The sequence below is a fragment of the Passer montanus genome, unplaced genomic scaffold, assembly GCF_014805655.1.
Source record: "Passer montanus isolate IOZ18808 unplaced genomic scaffold, ASM1480565v1 scaffold14, whole genome shotgun sequence".
Lineage (NCBI taxonomy): Eukaryota > Metazoa > Chordata > Aves > Passeriformes > Passeridae > Passer > Passer montanus.
In genome coordinates, this window is record NW_024360941.1 from 7,984,624 (window position 1) to 8,007,864 (window position 23,241).

At 38.0% G+C, this 23,241-nt stretch overlaps 1 protein-coding gene across 1 annotated transcript in view; it reads left to right on the forward strand.

The window, feature by feature from the left end:
- GALNTL6 (polypeptide N-acetylgalactosaminyltransferase like 6) overlaps positions 1-23,241 on the forward strand; it is a 430,883-nt gene that overhangs the window by 371,617 nt on the left and 36,025 nt on the right. Inside the window, exon 7 of the mRNA XM_039700070.1 lies at positions 19,074-19,191. Coding sequence (XP_039556004.1) covers positions 19,074-19,191 — 118 coding nt within the window. The remainder of the gene's footprint in view (positions 1-19,073; positions 19,192-23,241) is intronic.

Genomic DNA, 23,241 nt, shown 5'->3' on the forward strand with positions numbered 1-23,241 from the left:
CTACATTGCCTTAATTTTTACACTTAGCTTCCTGGATTTGCTTTCATTTCCATTTCTGCTACATAGGGATATTATCATTTTATATAAGAGTGATGTTAAGAGATGTGATTCTGTTTTCTGTAAATCACAAGGTATTATTGCTATTGCAACCAATTACCAGTATGACTTCCTATAATGGTAAGTTAATAGATAAATAAATTTTTAATGCTAAGACAGAGTATTGTGACTGTCTTAATGGAAGTAGTAATACTTTAAAAACATTTGTATATGTACCAGAAGGTAATAACATGCTCATAAATTTCTGTAGGTGTGAAAGGACTCAAAAGTTATCAAAATGTGAGTACTGGAATGTCTGAAGACTATGTTTTTTCTATACTGCCATGTTTTTTTTTAATGTGGTATAACAGGATACTGATCAAGTTTATAAAAGTACTTAAATTTACATATTTGTGCATTAAAAATTATTTTTGCCTTATTACTTTCATTAATAGTGTGTTGGAAATGAAAGTTTTGTAAGCTCTGCAGGCACAGCTGGCCCTAGGCTGTAAGACAAGAAAGGCTGATAGACGGGCTGTAACTGCAGACAGATTTCATCTGTCTCATTTAATACTTATTAAGAAATCTAACCTCGGTTAAGTTGTATTATACAAACCTTCAATTGTATTAAGAACTGCCAGATAGTTGTTTTCTGCTTTTTCTGGACTTACATCTCCACCTACTGGCTGATACAACAAAGTCCCTTTAAAATATTAGTTTAAATGAAATCAAAGTACTGGTTTTCCCTGTAAAAGCTTTTCTTATTCATTTACAGACACATTTTTCAGGTGAGATTTGTTCAAAGTTGCTTGGCCACTTATATGAACTCTATAATGAAGCTACTGATTTTAAACTCCTTGACCCATGTGTATTAGCTTCAGTCTTAATAATGAAAATATGACAGAATTTTTAAATCAGAAAGAAATCTATCTGTCTGTCTTTCAGTGGGAATGCATGAGTACATCCAATAGCCAAGTACACAATACACTTATACAATGTTACTCCTATGTAACTCAATAAAGATTAATAGCATAAGAAAAATTCTAGCAGTAGAGAAATAATTTTTAAAAAGAAAAACAGAAAAATGTCATGTAGCAGAGCACTCAGATGACCCATTGGGTGATTATCAGTATTATTGCTGCATCCAGAAGGGAAAAAAAAGCCAAAAGAAAAAAAATTGTAATTGTCAGTTTAGAGTTTAGCAAAAAGAACAGGTTGAAATTTGATAACAGAAAGTTCAAAGTCAAAGTGGACTGACGGTGAGAATTTCTTTCAGAACAGTGTCACCCGTTGGTAACAGTAGAGGAAGAGAACAGTTATTTGTAGAAGCTGATGATCAGAGATAACAATGACTCTCCACTATGATAACAGCTGTGAAAAGGACAAATGCAATCCTGGAACTTATTTTGCCTGTAGCCTTTGGCCCTGATTACAGAATATTTCCAAATCCCAGCTGACCCTACTCCTTTTCCTCACAAGTCAGGATATCTCCTCGCACCCTCAGGTGGGTTCTGTCTGTTCTTCTCTTGTCTTTGAGACATTATAACTTCACCCACGTTTCTGGAGGGAGAAGGTGAGAACATTGAAAAAAACGCAAAATTAGAGCACAGGATGCTCTTTCATACCTTAGTCATCTCCAAAGATTTTGCTTTCTCATTCTTTTTATGATGGGGCATTCACCTGTGAGAGCTGATCTCATGTCCTGTCTACCACCACTTCAAAACCTTTTGACTGGTATTTCTCCTTAATTTCTGTTAAATTGGCAAGTTTCTGGCTTCAGAAAGCTTCCTTCTAAAAATACATTGATAAAATCTTAACTATTATGAGGAACCTTAAGTACACAATCTGCCTAGTGGTCATATAAAGAATAAATCCAGTACCGTGCATGGTGAAAGTAGAAATCTGCTGCTTGGGCTGAGTGATAGTAACTCACACACACTCCATTAATTTTATGGAGATCAGTTTAGATCTTGATACCAGATCAGGTGCATCTATAAAAAAGTCATATGAGGCACTTAGAATTAAATATCTTTTTCTGCAGAAGTTTGTGTTAAGCAGTGATAGAATTCATATGCTAAATTATGTAGGTTTCTCTTCAATTTTTTTTTCTCTGAGCAATTTCTTCAAATACTTACAATAATAACTCAAAATAAGAGCATGTCCTGAATGTAAAAGTAGCTGTTACCCAGCTGGAACAGAAATATTCCAAAAATGTGGAAGATAACTGAAAGAGAATTGAAAAGTACTTTGCTTTGTATCTGTAAGCAATAGGCGCCAGCAGAAACCTTGAGACAATCTCTGTAGTTCTCAAGATTGCTGATTTTTGAATGCTTTCATTTGACTAAAATGGAAGAATTAATTATGAAACTTAAATGAATTTTTGAGTTTCTGTATGTTTCTACATGACATTCCAGACATAAAAAGTCAATAAATACCCCAAAAGAAGGGGTAAAAGCAGAAAGATGTGGAGTTCAACCCATAAAACAGGAACATCAGCAGGACTGGAGGGCTTCCTGCAGCTTGACAGCAGCAGAGATGATACCTCAGTTCTGTGAAAATACTGTTCATTCTGGAAATTAATTGAACACACCTAAGCACTCAGGCTGTTTAAAAATATTTGATCTGTCAGATGATTCCTGGTCTGTTGCTAAAGACAACTCACATCCTGTTTCAGTCTTTACTTCCTTGGCCTTTTCCAGCCTCTTTTCATAAAAGATGAGCTCCATGTTCCTCTGGTGGTTCTGGCACAGCTCTAAGTTTATTTTCACATCTCCATTTTGAAAAGTGCAGGCCAGATTTGTATGCATCATACTGCATGCAGTCCTCAGCACTTGAACTGTATCTGCTGGAAAGATCTTTACTAATAGATCTTAAAGTTGTGTTTGACCTTTCCAGAGCTTATCTGTTGCTTGTTTCTTCCATCCCTGAGCGATCCGACCTTGCATATCTCAGATACCTGGGGCAGCTATTCTTGCAAATGTTCCATTGATCCAATTGTTGCTCTGACGAAGTAAAAGACTCAAGGTGTATGGAAGAGCAGCAAGATGAGATGTACTTGAAAGATTCCCTGAGAACTTTGATGTCACTTTTCCAATACTTGAATCCATTTTCATTCAATAAGCATTGTCCTTTTTTTTTCACTTTCACTTCTAATGAAGCGTGAAGTTAAGATAGCTTTTTCTTTTCCTTTCTTATTTGCAACAGCATCATTGATACTAGTAGCTTAGCACTAGGAATAGTTATTACAAAGCTAGAGGCAGAAGTTAAAAGTATTTTGGATAGATCCTATGTGTTGGGAAGAGAAGTGTTTTGAGTTATTTGGTCTATCCCAATATAACTAACACTTAACATCTCTACATTTAAACTGCAGTTTGTCTGGGGGAGAGGTAGTCCATATGAATCTTAGTTAAAACCTATTTTGAGCTTCTTGGTGTCATCACCTTACCTTAACAGAGATTCTCTTTTATTAAAAAGCTGATGTAAATGCACCAATTTTTGGGGTGGGGAATTTAATTGTTGTATTGTGATTTGCATGTGTAATAGCATGAAAAAAACTCTACATTTTAAGGAAAGAACTACAGAAGTTGATAATTCTGAAATTTCTGAAACCCACAGATTAACATATGCTACTGGTGAGCAAGATTTTAGTGAGCAGATTTAGCAAGGGATTCTTACAGGGATGACTAGCATTTTGATATTCAAAATGCACCTTGAAATTTCTGGTGTCTTGTGTGTTTTCTGTTTGTGTAAATAAACTTGGTGTTAGCTGTAAGTCAGTGTCTGTTAATAATTATGTTGGACAATTCTGCCTTTCTGAGCCTTTTTGTCTCTCTCTGGTTTTTGTCCCTGTAAGAGTAACGTTAACACTGTGCACATCCTTCCAGAGATATAATAGTAATGGGAAAAGTAAACTGAGGGGTCCATATTCCATTTTTCAATTTAGGTAATTCAGTCTGAGGAATGCAGTGTTTTGGAGAGTCTCTTATTGGAGCACAGAAAATCTGTAGATGAGAACAATAGCTGGAGCAGTAGAGGCTCATCCCAGTGCCAGGGCTGGTCACTGACGTGCTGTCAGATTTGTTAGCTGAAACAGATCCTTGGGGATTTTCATGACAGCTTTCCTTTCTGCACATAGATATTCCTTATTTCTGAATTATTCAGCCTTGCTGCTGCTTAGCCAGAGAGTGTCTCTGGAGCATAATTAGCTAAGCAATGGGTAAAAACAGAGAAAAGAAATGTCCCAATTATATATTCATTGTTTTGTGAGTACTTGAATAGCAGTATAAAATACCAGCTATAGTTCACAGAAACCTGGAAGCCAGGGCTGGAAAACTCTGGAAAAGATACCCTAGCCTCAGTCAAATTAATACCAAAACCCTATAGTATGAAACAGGGCAAAAGTTAAACCTTTCAAGACGTGCAAAACAGACATAAACTAATGCTGATATATGACCTATCCTACATCTACCTGATTTTTATAAGAAACAGAAGGACAGTCCCTTTCTCCATGTGTTAAATACTTTGGTTGTTCTTTTTCCATTCCTTACCTTTTTTGGAAATTGAAATTAATTTTGTTTTTACCAAGATAATAATGAGAATATTTGGCTAGTGTTTGATTTACTACTCTTACTGCTGGAACTGTGTTGTGCTAAAAAGGAATGATGTTTCAGGATTGGGAGCTTGGTAAGATTAAGTGTCTAGGTACTTTAATGTTTTTCTCATGGTCATTCAGAGTATTCCCATTTGGTTAACCTTCAATAAAAATAGGCTAGTTTAGTTTGAAGAGTGCTGTCATTCTTGACATTGATTGGGACTCTCTAATCCATGGCAAAAGTTACTATGAGGTGTGCAGAATATGTAACCTCTGTCTTTGCCATGACTGAGGTACGTGGAAGAAAGACGTACCAAAGACCTGCTGGTCCTTGGCCAGTGCCAAGTGACCCACTTTGGTTTTTCCTTTGGAAGACAGATGTTTGTGTCAGGTGGCTGCTGGCTAAAATTAAGCCTTGAAAGTCTCTGAAAAAACAATGTACACACTTGTTGGGATGGAAACAAAGTTTCAAACGAAGTGAGAAAATTATTTTTTTTTTAATTCTGTGTGCATTTAATTAAAAGAAATTACTTCTTGTTTCCTTGACCTTTCATGAGGAGCTTTTGAAGAGGGTCTTTCTTAACAGCTTTTATTTGCATCACAAGTTTGAGTGTTATGAAAGCATCTTACTGAAGCAGAAAGATATTAATACTGAATTTTATGGATGAAGCACTGAACAGGTGACTTACCACAGAGCCTGAAAACTAGGAGGATCCACACAGGATGCTGTTGAGGCCAAATTTTGCTACCCTGTCTTAGACCTTCTTCCTCCATTTTCTCCAGCTGTTAGCTATCTTTATAACTAACTTAATTTAGTTAACCTAATTAACTAGTTAATTAGCTCTTTGGCAGAAATAATTTTTAAAAATCAAGCATTTCCTAAAATATTTTTGGACATATAGTCATCATGTGAATAAATTTAAGCAAATGACACAAAAATAAATTTTTTAGTGGCAATAGAATCTCTTTCACTTGGTCTTCAGCTGATCGATACAGAGTTTTATCATCTTAAAAACTGGTGGAAAATCCATTTCAGCTTTCTGTTTGCAGGCCTGATAGGAAAGCAAATGTCCAATAGGATATTTACAGAGAAGCAAGGAAAAAGAGCAGTATCATACCAGGTGACTTGGTTGACTGGTTACAACAAAAACAGTTCAAATATGGAACTTCTGATCCATGAAGATAAATTTCAAACCATTATTAATGAAATAATTTTAAGTGGAAAAGATGCTCAGAGAAAAGTCCGTGCAAATATTTTGTAAGCCTAAGAAATAAGCTGATTTAAACAAGGAAAGTGTTTTGAATTTGAGATTTCTGAATGTAAATGTCAGTGTTATTGCAAATAAATGAGAAGAATCAGAAACGCTGGCATAAAGTCAAATGTTTTGTTGGAGTTCTTATGTTTTATCATTGTCAGAAGTAAGCTTGATGCCTGAGTAAAACATCCTGGAGGACAGACTTCTAGCCAAATTAGCCAGCCATCCATATTAGTTACCTGCAGGAGTGATGTCAGAGTTGGCTCCAGGCACACTCCAGCTGGTGCTCTCCAAATGAAATACTGAGTGTCATCAATCTGAGTGCTCCTTGCAGACACACTTTCCTGCCCTGAAGGAAGGGGTACCACTCTCTGATAGCAGCAACAACAAGCAGAGGAGGTGAGCCAGGGAAAAGTTGTTTGAGATGAAGGTTGTGTTCTCTGTGGCTTCCCCAGATTCTTCCAGAACTGGAGTGGTTGTGTGACTCTGATTTCAAGCACCCAGAAACCTGCAGATCTGGGGCATCATTGCAGGTGCCAATGATACTACTGGGAAAAGGTGGGCCTATTCTTCTGGGTCTCAGAAGCAGCCTGAAATTCAGCATGGGCTCAGGAGCTCTCTGCCGTGTACAGCAGATGCAGGGATTACCCCAGTGGTTTGAAAATCTGATCTAGTGTGAGGAGGAGGAGGATTTGTGTGGTGTGCAAAGCATTTTGGGACAGGCAAGAGACAGGTTTATGGATTCTGGATGAGGGAAGAAGGGAAAAGAAAGGATGATGATAGATACTGTAGAATACTTAATCTGTGTTTAAGCCACCTAATTCAGGAGTGGTATTGGGTTGATGGTTAGACTAGGTGACCTTGAAGGGCTCTTCCAATCTTGATGATTCTGTGATTTTGTAATCATGCAGAAGTACATAAGGCTCTCTTTGATCATGAATCAAAAATTTGTAAAAAATACTAAACAATGTACTTTAAGTTATCTAAAATGTAATAAAAAATATTAATGCAGGCTTGTCAGGAAGTTACCCTGTCACAGAACTGTAATTTCCTTCTTTGATGGGGGATGGTGGTGCCATGAAACACAGGGATAAAATGAGCTGCCTGCCACAAGGTCAGAGAGAGGATACCCCTGCTGTGGGACAGTCTGTCACACTGGTGGCTTGGTGCTGCCTCCTGTGCATTACAATACCCACCTCCAGGAGCATGTAAACTCAAGAAACCCCACTGCACTCAGGAAAATTGTCTTGTTTTCTAGTGCTTGAGTGAATTGAGCAGTTTGAGGAAGATAAAGCTGTTGTTCTGTGGGGATAAGGCCACACACCTGCAGGCTATAGCAGGGAGGGTTAGAGGAGTGAGCAGGGAGTTCTCTCCCTTTGGGAGCAGAAAGCTATTAGATACCTTTAGCAGTATTAGGAACTTGGCTATTTAAAAGAATAGGGAGGCAGTGATTGTGACCATTCCAAGGCTTTTGGTGTTGCCATTATTGCTTTCTGCTAAAGTTGGTAGAGTGTGGATGCACCTTTATCATCTTTATTTTTCATCAGATGACCACGACAGGCTGAGAAGTTGCTGCCAAAGAGTAGCTCTGAATGGTTTAATGTTAAATTGTGAGACTGTCACAGATATCGATACAGGACCCTGAGGGAAATGTCTCTACAAAACCACACATCCTAGTTGAGTGTCTTCATTAATTATGTGAATTACAGATTCAGGGGCTTACAAATCTTTGAAAAGATAGTCAAAAGCAGTGTTGTTTGGTCCTGGCAAATTGAAGAAATAATTAGAAGGAACTAACATGAAATTCAGCACCAAAAAGTAATGAGTGCCACTGCTGAGGAGAAATTTAAAGCATAAATGCAGATAGCTAGTTAGTCAGCACTGCGACAGGAAAGGATGAAGGTGTTACATTGTTAAATAAAGTTCCATTTTCATAATGTGGTGTGTTCACATCCATAAAAGTTGCAGGTAGATATTCCAGTCTGCATATCTGTCATGGACACATTGTCATGTCCAGATTTGACCACCATATCTGGGAACCATGGAATAGTCATTTGGAGACTCCAGATGAACTTCAGAATGGAGAGGACTGAGAGAGGGAGGACATTGTATTTTTCTGATATTGAAAAAGTAATTAAAAAGAGGATAGTGTTGAGTTGTTCCAATGGAGACTGGGGCAGGTTTTTCACAGTTGTAGCATTGTTCCGCCTTTGTTTATTTACTGAAGTTTGCATCAGGCAAAGGCAGTCTGTGATGTGATCAAGGAGAAAACTTTGGCTGAAGTTCATCCATCCTTAATATTTTAGAGAGGATTTTATAAAACTTCAGTGGCAGTGGTAGTTTACTTGTGTACAGTTAATTTTTTTGCTATGAAAATTGTTTTTCCACAAGCAAGGAAAAGTGCTTAGTGATTTCCTGAACTCTCCAGCTCAGGGACTTAATTTAGTAACTGGGATGGAGGGAGGAGTATTGTTAATTCATTGATGTACTTCATTTATGTGTTTGTTTCCTAAGAGGGAAACATAATAATGAAATATTTTGTGATAAAGTCAGTTTGCAAGGCTTACAATAACAGGGAAAGCTTAACTTGAAAAGGTTTTATTTTAAGATTTATTATACTGTAAAGCAATTCAAAGAAAAATTCAATATATTCAAAGTTAACATTTGAGGCATGTGTGAAATAATATTTAAAAAATTTGTTTTAACTGTAGGCTCCTATATAATGGCACTAAAAATGTACTATAAGTCAGTATAAAGGCTCAGCTAGAGTGGTTTAGTGACTGAGGAAAGACCTCCTCATGTATCTGTTTCTAAACAAACATCTTTTTTGCAAGAATTGATATTTCAAAGGATTATTTACATCAGCAGACAAACCATGCACTTCCTGAAAATGGATTATTTCTGTGTTTTACTACTTACTGCAGTAGATAGTGTGCTGACTTCTTATTAGAAAATATATTTAAAAGATCTTACATTAGTCTCCACCTAGAGTACAAATTAGCTGTGCTTCATCAGTAGAACTGTAGCTGGGAAACTGAACTCAAAATCTTTCATGCGAGGGAAAAAATGTTCTTGATTATATTCCTTTCTGTGAAACAGGAACTTTTTATTACATACATTATTTGTCAAGAATATGATACATATCTCTTGCTGCATATTTGGCTGTTGGCTTTAGTCTTGATAATGAAATCCATACACACATGCTCTGAATGGATCATGACAGTGGAGTGAACTTCATTATTCCACAGAGAGGTGAAGGAATATTGGCTCAGTTGTGTGGTGTTCATCATGTGGACACCATTGCTCATGGCAACGGGTGTCTGTGGAGAATGACATTATTCATTTGGAGTTTTGCCTGGCAGCCATCTTTATTGTTAGCGCACAGCAAATAACGTGATGATCTTGAAGGACTACCAGGGATACATACACAGATCTTGTGCTCACATCTACTGTGAAATTTCAGAGTTGTTCAATTTACTGAAACAAAAATAGGAAGACTTTTTTCACAGTCTCCTAATTTTCTCCTTGGTCATCACTTCAGATGGCACCTGTCTGTAATTAGAGTCTGTCCTACAGCAGTCAGGGTGTGTCTTTAAAAACTTTGAAAACCCCAAACAGGTGTGCATCTCTTGCATTCGTTTCTCTCTGATTTATTAAATCCCCCAGAAAATGAAATGAAGTCTCAAGGTGAATCCCTCCCCTGTGATGCAGGAAGAGGAAGGTTGCTTTGTTTGTTACTTCTGCTTGGGGATTTGGAGTATGCTGAGTTTTCTCTTTGGAAAACACAGGTGTATAAAACACTCCTAGATTAATGGCAAGGTATCTAAAGGGTATTGGTACAGACAGGGTGATGTATGGAGGAAGAAAACTGCTAATGCAGAGCATGCTGTGTCAGATTTGCTTGAAGCTGTTCTTCCTGCTCTGGAAAGAGAAGCAATGAAGACAAAATGCTGACCTCTGTGAAGCTCATTCTTCTTCTCAGAAAATGTACTTAGTCTTTCTTTCTTGCTATTATTCTTTGTCAAGAAGTTGTACCTTCCAGGTAGAGCAGACTTCGGCCTCCAGTAATAGTTGCACCAGCAAGTGATTGAAAGATATTGTCAGGAATCTATTTCACCTATGCCCAAAACACTGTTTAGTTGTGACCATTTCACTTTTCTGCCTCTGTGGAGAGATTAAGCCTCATCACTAATAAAAAAACTAAGTTATGAATTGAGTTCTTTTAGTAATACTTGAAAGCAGATTTTTTTCCCTTTGGCTTGTTTGCTTTCCCACTTGCTCCTAATATTAATTGTTAATGGAATAACATCCTGTATAATTATTGTGGAAGCATGGTTCTGGTTTTAAGTATAGTTATGAGGAAAAAATACTCATAGTGTTCTGTTTCATTTTATCTTCATTTATAAGTGTAGCATTTAGAAGAATAACATCTTATGTACAGCTTCAGAATTAAAGCTTTAAATGCAACCCTGTCAATGCTAATGATTTCAGTCTTTGACCTGCAGTTCTGTGTTTCATAATGTACTTATTTGTGTTTTGCAATTTGTATTTTAATTGCCTATTGAAAAAGGTTCATGCATAACATTCTTCCTTTAAATCTTTCATTAGGTTTTTATTTCTTGCAGCAGAACATGGCTGAATGTTACAGCAGCTGCTTTACAGCCATAACTCTCCAGTCTTACTGCTGATAATGACAGCCAACAATTTACTGTGTGTATTAAGTTAGTTCTGTGTTGTTGTACAACTGAAATTTTTTAGGAAAATATTTTCACAAATGTAGGACATCAAATGTCAGACGGACCTAATTATTGTTCTTCTCTACACTTTCTATGGGCTTTCTTCTCTTCTGCTAGCTGGAGATGAGTGGTTTGAAAATGTTTTCTCTAGCAAAACATTCAGATGTAATATCTTGGTCTTTATGGCATCATAGTTCTCCTTTCTGCTTAGCTGGTAGTGAGGGATTATTTTTGTTTACAAAAGTAACTGGCAGGAGTGCAACCTGCTGGTGCGATCCATGCTCCTCAGTTCACACCAGCTGCAGAGAGAAGCATCCCCTGAGAGTTTTTCAGTGAACCTGGCAAAAAAAAAAAAAAAAAGTTTCCTAGGCAGGGAGCTGGGAAATGAGCTGTAGGACAGTGCTGACACGAGAGTATCTGGGCTGTGTGAGCTTCCTGATCCAGGAGGGAAAAAGCTTGCAAGGCAGCTGCAGTCTCTGTTGGTGAGTCACCAAAAAGCCAGCCATGTACCCAGTCCAGCCTGAGGCCATATCATCTCCCATTATCCTGCTTTTGAGTTGCTCCCAAAGGTGCTAGCTGTTCTTAGAAATGTATCCTATACAGCTAGAAGAGGATTTTAGTGTGCAGTCTCCTTGGATGAAGGAGGTTGGTTGTCTCACTTGCACTGTGTAGGGATTCTCGTTCCCAACTGTGAGATCAGTATGGTTTGCTCAGCAGTTTCCACTGTGGCCTGTGTAAATTAGCAGAGCTCCATGGCAAACTGATTAGCAGTATTTGCCTTCAAAGTCAGGTGCAGAGTTCACATACTTAGCTTAATTTTACTGCAATTGATAATAAAGCAGGAAGGTTCATTTCTCTGGGTTTCCAGTCTGTCCATCTTTACAACATCAAATTAAAACTAGATGCTGTCATGGGATAATCAAGTGCTCAACCTCATCAGTTTTCAGCTCCTTTGTGCTCCATTGAGAAGTACTTTCCAGTGTTTCTTCTGTCAGTTCTGTACTTGAGAAACGGCTTTCAGTGCTTCACAGTTTGTACAAGAAAATATTCTTGTGCCTCTGGTGCAGACTGGGAGAAATTTAATGCCTGGCTCCCCATTACCCTCCATAATAGGGTAACACAGCAAATTATAGAGCTTTAATAAATGGCAATGATGCATCTAAGAGAAAATTTCCAGGATCCCAGAATACCTTTGGCTGCAAATTAGCCTCTTCAAGCATAATTTTTTTGCCTTCTTACTACTTAACATTCATGAAATCTTTGACCACTGACAAATGGATGAACAGCTTTTTGTAGCAATGGCACAGCCACTAAAGCTGTGCCAAGCTCCAGCCTCCCCCCTGTCAGCATGGAATCTTCTCAAGCTTCTGTGTTAATCTCCTAAGGCAGAGATAAATTAAATATTAAAATTACCTTTTGTCCCCAATTTCTTCTTGTGTTTGAAGCAGTGTTTGTTCATAAGGGTGGAGTGGGGGCACTTGCTGACAGTACTGTGGAAGAGCTGATCAAAGGAATAACATTCATCCACATCCTCAGCTCCGTGGCAGATCACAGCCATATCATTAACTGTGTGTCTCATCTGGTTAGCCTAGTATGAGAGCTCTGTCTGCTTGAGTCAGAGTCACCAGGGGCAGTCTGTGGCACCCTGAAGAAAAGCCAATTCCATCAGGATGCTAGGGAGCAATATTTTTAAAGACTGTGCTGAAAAAATCAGGAGAAGGTTATTGTAACTATACTTCCACTTATTCAAAATCTTTGCAACTCAGAAATGTTCTGGAAATGACCTTCACTAACTATTCAGTCTGATCTGGTGTGTGAACAATGGCAGGAACAGAAAAGAAAAACCCCTGAAACTCCAGGTGCCATTTCCTTGCAGTGCTTTAATACTAACCCTTCTCATTTGCACACCTGAATCAATTTGGTGTCACACAAAAAAAGCCAGAGCCTGAAATACTGCAGGACATCCAGAACAAGCGAAGACTTCTCTTTTGTGTGGAGTTTATGGTGGTGATTGCAATTCAGCTGCCTTGTTGGTCTTTTTTCCAAGTCCCCAACTGCTACCAATATGCATGTGGTGCTATACATGTAGTATATTTATCAGAAGGGCTTCTTTCCTCACTGGTCATTCTTAAAACCACCCAAGCTGCTGGGTGTACACCTTATGTACAAAGCTATTTTGGGTGGGCTGTCATGTCTTTAAATCTACTTTAATCTGCAATAAGTACATAATGTTTTAGAGTTCTAGAAAACATCAATCTATAGAAATCAAAATAACTTAGTCAAAATCACCTGTAACTTTTAACAGAAGACTCCTAACTGATTGGATTTGTAATCTAGGAATCTGTCTTGGGAGAGGCAGTCTGAATTAAAGAGAAAGTCTGAATTAAAGGACTATTTTGAAAATAGCCTATTTTCAGACCAGTGGTTATGTTTCAAAAGGAATCATTTATTATCTTTAATGAAATTGAAAATTTCTCCTTGAGTTTAAACTTTGCTTATGATGCTATACTGGGCTTAATTAAATCAATAAAGCAAAAGTAAGCCCTGGAAGATAATTTTCTGGTTTATATCTTTCTGCCTAAGGAGGGGAAGAAAACATTGGATAGCAATTCTGTTCAGATACTGCCCCCATATGTTCTGAGAGAATTTCCCCTAAGATAGTGATGGAATTTAATGAACTGTTGTTATTCACAGAAACATAGAATCAAAGCTCAGCAAAAGCCAGGAAACCTGAAGTTCCTATTTTAGGGACAGATGATACTATTTTACCTCCAATCTAGCTTCATTTTTACATTTAATTTTCAAAAATTATATTTTCAAGGGGCAACTGTGAATGCAGATAATGTTCATCAATATGAAAATGTTCTAAACCGACAGAGTTGTTTCAAATTGTGTTTAGAGGTTGTTTTTGTTTTCTCCCACAGTTCTTACTTCCTACTAGTAGATTGCAGGATTTTTTGCTGCTGTTGAACCCCACATGTCCAGGATCCATCGCTCCTCATGACATGCATGTGGCTCAGCTGAGGGGCTGCTCTCAGTTCTGCTTTCTTGCTTTTGCAGCTCTCAGGCCTCAACCTTGTGGGACTGCTTGTGTATTAGATTTTCCTCTTTAGCATGACTTCCAGATGCTCATTTGCTCCTCGGTTTTATCCTTCTGAACACCATTGCCCGCAGGACATTTCCAGAAGCTTTCATTTACTTTTTGCTTCAGGATGCTCACTTGTGCCGACCCATCTGCTTAGTTTGAGTGCTGTACATCTCCTCTAACAATAATTCAGACAGATTTCTCTTGGATTATGAGAGGTAATTATGGGAAGGGGAAGCCTTTCCTTCAGAGTCTTCAATCTCTACCCAGCTCACCTCTTTTTCATTAATTTTCTACAAATGAGAGAAAAGGCTAAAAGGGCCTCATCACCCACATAAGGACTCATTGCTTTGCTACAGTACAATTTTTTTAATGAAGTTGAGCAATGTGGTAAGAAAAACAAGAATCTGTGATGAAATTACAGTTGAAACTTCTACAAACTGAAAGTCAAGCACTTCTAGAGGTTTCTTTGTAGCTGACTCTCCACAGCTTTCTGGCTCGCCATTTGATGAATGGGGTTTTATCTTAATATTTTCCAAACAAAAGTGGAGTTTAAAAATTGAATGTGATTACAGAGAGATGTTAAGTTTAGTACAACTTGGCCACTACCTGTTTCAGCAAAATGATCATTTGAACTGGCAGTTTACATACATTTGTCTAGGGTAAAAGTTGTTCAGGAAAAGAGACACTTGAGTTAAAAAAGAAAAGAGTATTAGCCTTTGCCTAATGTTACAGAGACAGATTTTATGTTCTGAGTGTTGATGATTTTATAGACATTGAAATGGGTCATGTTATTAGAATGGGTAAAAGATAAAACAATGTCTTGTAGAAATATTAAACGTAAAAGAGTTGGTGCATTTAAAAATACATTTTAATACATTTTAATTATATTTGATTGGAGAATTAAGTACATAAAGTATTCCACTTCTTTTTTTTTACTTCTTGAGAAATTCAGGAAGACTTATCAATATTCATTCGATATCTTTGGTATCTTTTACTATGTACAGTGTAGAACTGTCTTTAGGTGGAGCAACCACTAAATTTTTGGTTTTGTCATTTGTTTTCTTAATCTACGTCACTTTCTTGCCATCTGATCAACTCCTCTTAATTTCAGTTTGGTTTACCTCTGCATTCACTTCCTCCAAGTAGCCAAGTCTGTCACTAAATACATACATAAATTGTAATTTTCAGGTATTTTTGAACTTTTATTTAGGATTAGTGTCAGCTTCTGCTATTTGCTTTGAGAACCTTTGAGTATCAGGACTCACTGCAGAGAGAACCTGGAGCAATCACCAGTGAAATGAGGTAACTGAATTTATTCCCTCTCCTGAGGTGCCTTCATGTGGTATCACTGGGGTGAAGGGATGCTTCTTGCTTAACAAGACATTGAAATTCATTATAAAAAATGCAGAAGCCTCGCTCAAAGCTGCATTCAGTAGGTCACCAGTCATTTCTGGGGCTGCCACTGTGCCAGCAGCAACATGGCCCCTTTTCCTCCTTTTCCATTACATCCCTGATGCCATGAGGTCAGTAGGACCTAGTCCTGATTTCTGTTGTGGCTATTTGCCTTGGTTTTATGTAATGTGCCAGTGGGCTTGGCACTGAAGGTCAGTTTGCCTGATGTGTCCTGCATGAGATGGACTCCTCCCTCCAGCATTCATCTGTCTCTGTTCAGCAGTTCAGCACAGAGCCTTCAGACAGTGTGGGTTACACAGAGAGGTGCAGAGTGCAATATGTGCTGTTCCTTGGATTCAATTATAATGGCCAAATTTCAGCTGTTTCGGGCAGGTGGCTCGGATCAGTGTACCTACTGTGCATGTCATCCAGCACAAGTGCTTTCCCATTTTCATTCTCCTCATTTTCATTCTGCAGGCTGTCAGAGTTTCTCTTCCCTTCTCACAAATCCTTTAGTTCCACTGCGTGTATCACTCTTGCAGTGTAATGATTCTAAGCCATGTGATGCAGTTTGCTTCTTTGTAACATACCACATTTGTTTCTATTGCAAGTAGCTTCACACTCCTTTGAAGTTCTTGTCATTTTTCTCTTACCTTGAAAATTCATAGGTGAAATTATCTCCTTCCTTCCTCTGCATGTTAATTGCAAGCAGTTATAAAAACCTTTGCTGGCTACAGTTTCAGCTACCACTATGCTTCTTTTAGCGCAGTTTTTTGTTTGTAAGCTATCTTTTCCCATTAAGCATTTGCCTACCTCATTCCCAGTCTATATTTTTTTGCAAAGCAAGTTTTGTGGGCTTTTATGCTCTAACTGAATCAAATTCTTTTTCTATTTCAGCACAGGGATCTTTGACCAGTTGGGCCATTTTTCGATCAACTAGCTTTTGCTTCCAATATTGTTCTTTCATGTATATTCAGTGAGTCTTTGCAGTAGTTCTCAGGCAGAAGGATTTTTACAAATATTTTTAAGTTTAGCAACTTTACCCTTCCAGCTTTTCTGATGTTTTAGGAGCCTTTGTCCTTTTAATGTTTTGACCGTAAGCACTTTACAGCTTTCCACTGTAATTACTCACATAATATTATGCTATAATAGCTCAAGTCTGATTGTTTAAGCATCTGAGTAGGACATTTCATGAAAAAATTACTCCTACAAACATAGCTTTGTACTTGACATTTCTATAGAGAAGCCACTAAACAAGAGATTAATTCTTATTCTTTGGGCTCTGCAGTCCTTGTATCTGTGTAAGTGATCCTATTGATACATAAGGACTTTCATATCGGCCATGATTGCAAGACTGGACTCTTGCCTTCCTATTTTGGAGACAATTTAAGGCCTGTTCAGCAGTAGCTGCTTGTGGAATGGAGTGGAATTCATGCTGTGCCAAGCACTCAGTTTCACACAGCTTATTAGTAATTCCACTCTAATGAAAACCAAAAGGCCATCCTGCTTTCTTCTTCATTGCTCTTCCTACAAAACAACAAATGTCAGAACATCTTGTGGAATAGGAATTAATGGGGCAACATTACATTCAATTTCTTCACTTTTTTTTTAAGGAAATGCAAAAATTATGGGTTTGCTATGGTTCCAGTCATTAGGTAATTTTGTTAATTGCAATAAATGTTCTGAACTTTCACGTCTAAAGAACAGGGGGTTTCGTTACTCACGATTTATCACTGGAAAAATCTATCTATTCAAATATAATTTGTAAGTACTTGTCAATTATTTTGGAATTTTAAGTCTCTGATTTTATTATCGTCCATCTGATTTACCTGCAGCAATTGCCTTTTTTATAGGCCATTCACTGTACTGAGGGAAATGCTTAGGAAAGATGTTGTATCTATGAGAAGTAGAGAAATCCTGCTTTTTCCCAGTGATCATTCTGACTACATTTCTTCTGTCAGTAGCAATTTAGTTATAAGTGTTCTTGTTGTAAGTCCTTCTTTATAAAAGGACATTATGTTTTGATCATTTAAAACCTGAAGTCAAAAAGGACATGTTGTAATTAGATTTACTTTGGTAGGAATTGAAAATGTATTGTAGTAGTCAGAATCCTCAGGGGAAGTTTTCTAATAAAATCTCTGTTTAATTTATTCATATGTGGAAATACAGTCAATAGTGAAATGTGAAATGTCAATAAAAGTAAAAAAGTATTAGCATTCAGTGTAAGTTACACTGCACAGCCTTGCCAGTTTGGATTTTTTTTTTTGCAAAGCCTTGTTTCTCAAAGCTTCCATGTGCTTTTAAAAAAGTAATCTCTAAAGGAAAATGAAATTAGTCTGTAAGAGTCATGAAAATGGGTAGTTTAAATTTTTTTAAGCTACCATATAGAAGTGAAAGGAAAATTATCCATAATGTTTCTCATTACCATGAATGCAAATGAGGGGATAATTTTCTAACATTCATGTGTGGGATTTACTAGCTGCTTGATGGTGGCAGAGACCACTCAGCTGTTTGCTTGCTATTTTATCGTCTCAACTGCCTTGGATAAAAGACAGCAGTCTAAAAAAGTATTAAGGCAGAGAAAATATGGCAGATCATTCCATTAACATAATGTCCTCTTCAATAAACTTCTAACTTATGTATGGATTCCTGAAATATTTACCAGTTCCAAGTTCACCACCCAAATCCTAAACCAGTGGCAAAGGGGGAAGATTTTATTTTCCAGTCAGGGCTTCTGGGATGGTACTATCTGCTCCCATAGTCCCAAACAAACCACCAGCAGTAGTTCAAAACAGAAATGCCCCAGGATGGAATAATTTTCCCTTGGGGCAAATTACTGCTACAAGACACGGGGCACAGGACCCAGTTTCTTCTCGGCTCTCTGCTAAGGACACATTGCCTGGAAGCCAACCAGGTCTCCCATGGCTTCGTCTTTTTTTCTGTCTCTGACCAGCCACCAGCATGAATGTGTTCCTTCTGGCCTCTTGCTGTAAAACTCATAAGGCTAGTGCTGATCTGCATCGATGGAATTGCATAGCTGGGTTGGACTTTCTTCAACATGTAGTTTCCCTCCTGTTCAGCATAGATGCTTTTGTATTCCCCTTCCACCACAACTTCAATGAGTAAGCTGAAGAGCAACATTTGAATCCCGAGAGCTGCATTCAGTGTATTCACTGCATTAGAAATGAGACACTGAAAGAAAATGAAAAGAGAATATGCTTGTTTTCCAGTACAAAATTCCTGCTTATAAATTTATAATATGTTTTTGCTATTATTCTCTAACAATAACTTTAAATATCTCATTTGTTTTCTATATTGTCTGTGAAAAAGACTGAGTTAATGTAAGAAAATGTCACATATTTATTAATGGAATAAATGAAAACATGGGAAGCATAGCAAATTATTTTCCTACAAGTCACATTACCACTGTGAGGCACATTTGAGGAATTCTAAATGCTTAGGAAAGCAGATGTTTAACTCCCAACAGCTTCTCTTCAGCCATCCTCTTTCACCTTTCTGCCTTTCTCTAGCCAGCGCACATGAGACCGAAATTAACTGAAAACTTTTGCTCACTTTCAAATGCACATTATGTCACTTGGAGTACTGAGACTCAAGTACTTTGGCAGTTTTCCAGAGTCGCTTTCTTTCTCTGTTACTTAGCAACAAACAATTTTTGGGGAGGCTATTGGTTTTTTGGGCTTGGTCTTACTGGGATTTTTTTTAAAAAGGAGTTTGTGCATGACTGTCTACCATTCTCTAGATCTACTACACTGCCTGTTTCTCCAAAGAGCCCCTCTTTGGATGAATAAAGGCAAATATTGTTTGGTTATGCTACTGTCACCTATGTTTATCTATGCCTTTCAAAGCTTCACAATTCAAACAGACATTCCTACAAACACACCCAGAGAGCACACTCACACACACACGGGCCAAACATCTTCATTATTGTTTGTGTTGCTTTATTCATCCTTCAGGTCTCCTGTAATGGCTGGAGGTCTATTTGCCGTTAACCGGAAATGGTTTTGGGAGCTGGGAGGCTATGATCCAGGCTTAGAAATATGGGGAGGAGAGCAGTATGAAATCTCCTTTAAGGTAAGTCATCAAGCCACTTTATAGAATACTTCCTTGCTGGTGTTACCACGATGCTTTAATTCATCTGGGCTTCTGGTTTTTTTTTAACTAAAATTAATTTAATACAATACTTTTTTTCATTAGGAATTTCCACAGTGCCATAAGCAAATGCTCCAGAAGCCATACAAAATCACACTGAGTGTAGCTCCCTCTGAAAATCAGCTTACCACTGTCAAAGAATGACATTCCACCTTTTCCCTTTTATCAAGTCTTCTCTACTTACCTTTGCTCAGATGCTGTGTTTGTGCTCATGTGTTGAGCTCAGTTCAACAAGCCAACAGAGAACTAACCCAGCAAAAAAGAAAATGGAATAATTTTTCTGTCCAGATCAACAAGTTTAATCATCTCTGGGGATAGAGTCCCCTGGAGTCAGCTCAAGAAAATGGGTGGAAATAGAGAAAGTCATAGGAAGAAAAGACTCCTTTCAATAGCAGTGGATCACTAGAGCAGCTCAGCTGCCATGAGCGGTTGTCTGCAGGCCAGCTGTTCCAAAGCAAACTTTTTAAAATTGCATTTACATTATTGTAGTGACATATGGGGAGTTTTCAAATGCTCATGTTGTGTACAACCAGCCATGTTATAGTATACCTTCATATCCTGTAGGTGGACATGTGTTCTGAAATCAGTTACTTGGCATTTACGTATAGAGCTGAAAGTCTTTTTACTTTCTACATGTAAGACAGGCATCTTTTATTAGTTTGCTGAGGACTAACATGTCTAATTTTGAAAACTGAGTTTATTTTCCAGTATACCCAAGGACATGAAAATTTTACCTCATGGTCACAAAATGCAAAGTTTTACAAGGGCTTGATAGAGTTTCCTGACTTAGATTATTTGAGTCAAATGTATTTTGATAAAGCTTGGAACTGAAATTGCAATTCAAATTTAGCTCCAGGATCTTTCCAGCCTACTTCCAAACTCTGTCAGTGTAAAGCTCTTTAAATAAATATAGCATGTCAGCCATTACTAATATCAGGTATCTTGCAGCTGAGTTTCAGCTGCAATTAAAACAATGCTGAGGCCATTCTGTTGAATGAAATGTACACTGTCTCCCAGCACTGGTTTTCCAGGCTGTCTTTACAGGAGTTCCAAGAACTGCAAAATGTTTTGCATTAACTGGCATACTCTCGTGTTTCTCCAAATCATTTTTATACCTCAGCAAAATAAAATAGGATGTCAGGGGAAGCTCAATAGCTAGACTGTATGTTTAGAATATATTGATTTACCTTCTGTCCATTTAGATTGTTTCAGAGGCAAATATAAGTAGTTACTTGTAGCTGTCACAATGATCTCTGACAGGTCACCCATGATTTTTTTATCCTATTTCAAATATTTCTTTTATTCATCATTGCAAAGAATATACTTGTTGTTCTCTCCAGACTTTGTATAGAAACCATAGTAACACAACTGGAAATTGAGATACCAGATTGTCTCAGTATGCTTTGTTCAAGTGAGAGATATTTTTTTTTGGAGGCAGCTGTGGCACACTGTGTCTCATTTCAGTCATAGCTCTGAATCTATCTTATTAGTATATAATAACCTTAGGGTCCTTGTCCCTTCTTACTAGTGTTAAAAGAAGGAAAAAATAGTCTTTAGAAATTACTTCCAAATAGGAGTAAATTCCTACTGAAAGAATTTAAGAAATGTAAAAAAAAAAAAAATTGCTGTTTGGTTTGGAATAACAAAAACTTGGCAAAAAATCACAGAGGTGGGAGAGACCAACAGAAAGAGATGAGGTTTATTATGTCAGAATCACCACAATCAGCTTGGGAAAGGTTTCTGCTTCAGCAGATTCTAGTGTAGCTGTAGATTCAGTTATCTTAAAACTTATTAAATGAGGACAAGTTGGCCAGACAGTTCAATTTACCAGATCTGTTGAGAAAACTTGGTAAGATAGTAGACTTGCAAATTGTTCCAAAGTCATTGAAAGTCAGTGAAACAGCCAAACAACCAGACTGGTTCAGCTTCCTTGGCTTCACTTGAGTGAATCTAGAGATGGCATTTACTCTTTCTTAGAGCATCCACATCTATGGTCTGTGGAAGTGTTGTCGGACAGGTGCTGTGTGTTGATGCCACATCTTACTTTAATTTGTTTGGCAAATAATTATTTGAAGTAATCTGGATGGTGACACAGCCACAAAGTATCTCAAAATATGACCTCTTCATTAAATAGTTTCTTAGACTAAATTTTACTTAAGAAAGTATTCAGGATTTTAATTTTTAGCAACATCAGGGTCATTTTTCATTAAAAGGGTTATGACATCTTGCTGACAGTACTCTTTGGTGTGTGCTAGACTTGTGAAAGCTGGCAAAGCACTGGAACTCACCTGATTAATAGCATCTCTTCACAATAACAAGGAAAGCCACTATTTGGGAAACCCTACATTTAAATCTGTTAGGGACAGTTTATGTAGTAATCAGCACAACACAGTAGCAAAACATACTAGCATCCTCTGTTTTCTGAAGACCCTTGTGGTTGACCTTGGATGTTTACCAGGTGCCCAGCAAAGCTGCTCTAACACCCCCCTCCTCATGTGAGTAAGGGAAAGAAAATATAACAAAAGACTTACAGATCAGGGAGAGGGAGAGATCACTCACCAGTTACCATCATGGGCAAAGGTGACCTGACCTGGAAAAAAATATTTTATTACCAATCAAATCAGAGTAGGGCAATGAGAAATGAACCCAATTTTTAAAACATCTTCCTCCATCCTTCCCTTCTTCTCAACTTCACTCCCTATTTTCTCCTCCTCCTCACTCTCAGAATGGGAACTGGGGACATGTTGTCTCTGCTGTTTCTTCCTTCCTCCCCAGGGAGAGGACTCCTCACACCCTTCACCTGCTCCAGCATGAGATCCTCCAGGGGCAGCAGGTCCTCTGTGATCTCTGCTCCACCATGAACCTTTCAGGGGCTGCAGGGGCACAACTGTCTTACCCTGGTTTTCACCACAGGCTGCAAGGGAGTCACTGCTCCAGCACCTGGGGCACCTCCTCCCCCTCCTTCTTCCCTGACCTTGATGTCTGCAGAGCTGGTGCTCCCACATACTGTCACTCCTCTCTCTAGCTAAGGGTGAACAGTAACTTTTCCCTCTTCTGAAATCTGTTATCCCAAAAATTTATAGATGGAGGTGCTACCACCATCGCTGATGGCCTTGGACCAGGGCATGTCTACCCTGGAGCCAGCTGGCATTAGCCCTGTTCAACCTGAGGGAAGCTTCTGGCAGCTTCTCACAGAAGCCACCCCTATTGCCCCCCTGCTACCAAAACCTGGCCATGCAAACCCAGTGCAATCCTTTGCATTAGGCATTCCTCAGGCAGCATAAATCATACCTTAACAAAAATGCTAATGGTGATTCCCTAGTCTCTTGAAGGTAGTCATCTGTATCTACAGTTTTATTCTTATCCATGCCAATACATTTTTCAAATTCTCTTCATCCCTGTTTTCCAAAACATACCTCCAAGTTCATTAATCCCTTTCATTATCATCATAATCACTATTAATTCCCTCCACAGCTGTCAATCTTGGCAGGAGATAGGGAGTGGAGGAGCATTACCACTTGGTAGTGCAATTGTAATCTATATGAAGGACTGACAAATGTGGAATATTGCCAGTTTCTTCAGAATTTTAGAGGTGCTGGAGAGTATTGTTGAAACACCCACAGTCATCAGTTCCCAGTTTACATGGTACAGTTTTAATATTTCCTGACAGGAAATCCCACTTCACCTCCAGTAAATGGTTTTGCAATTTGCAGACCCATTGACTGTAGATTTGCAGTCAGTGACCCTATTTTTCAATTTTTTTTTCATTTAGAGGAACATTCGCACTGTGTGTAGAAGTTCACAGGAAAATATTGTTCTTTCTCCTTTTCTACAGCTGCCAAATCTATTCTTTTGGCTTATATTTCAAGAAGAGTGACTGAAAAATCCCATAACATTTTTATATTGTTATTTTCTACAACTTTTTCAGCCCCACTGTCGTAATACATTTCTCCTGTTTGTAGTCCATCCCTC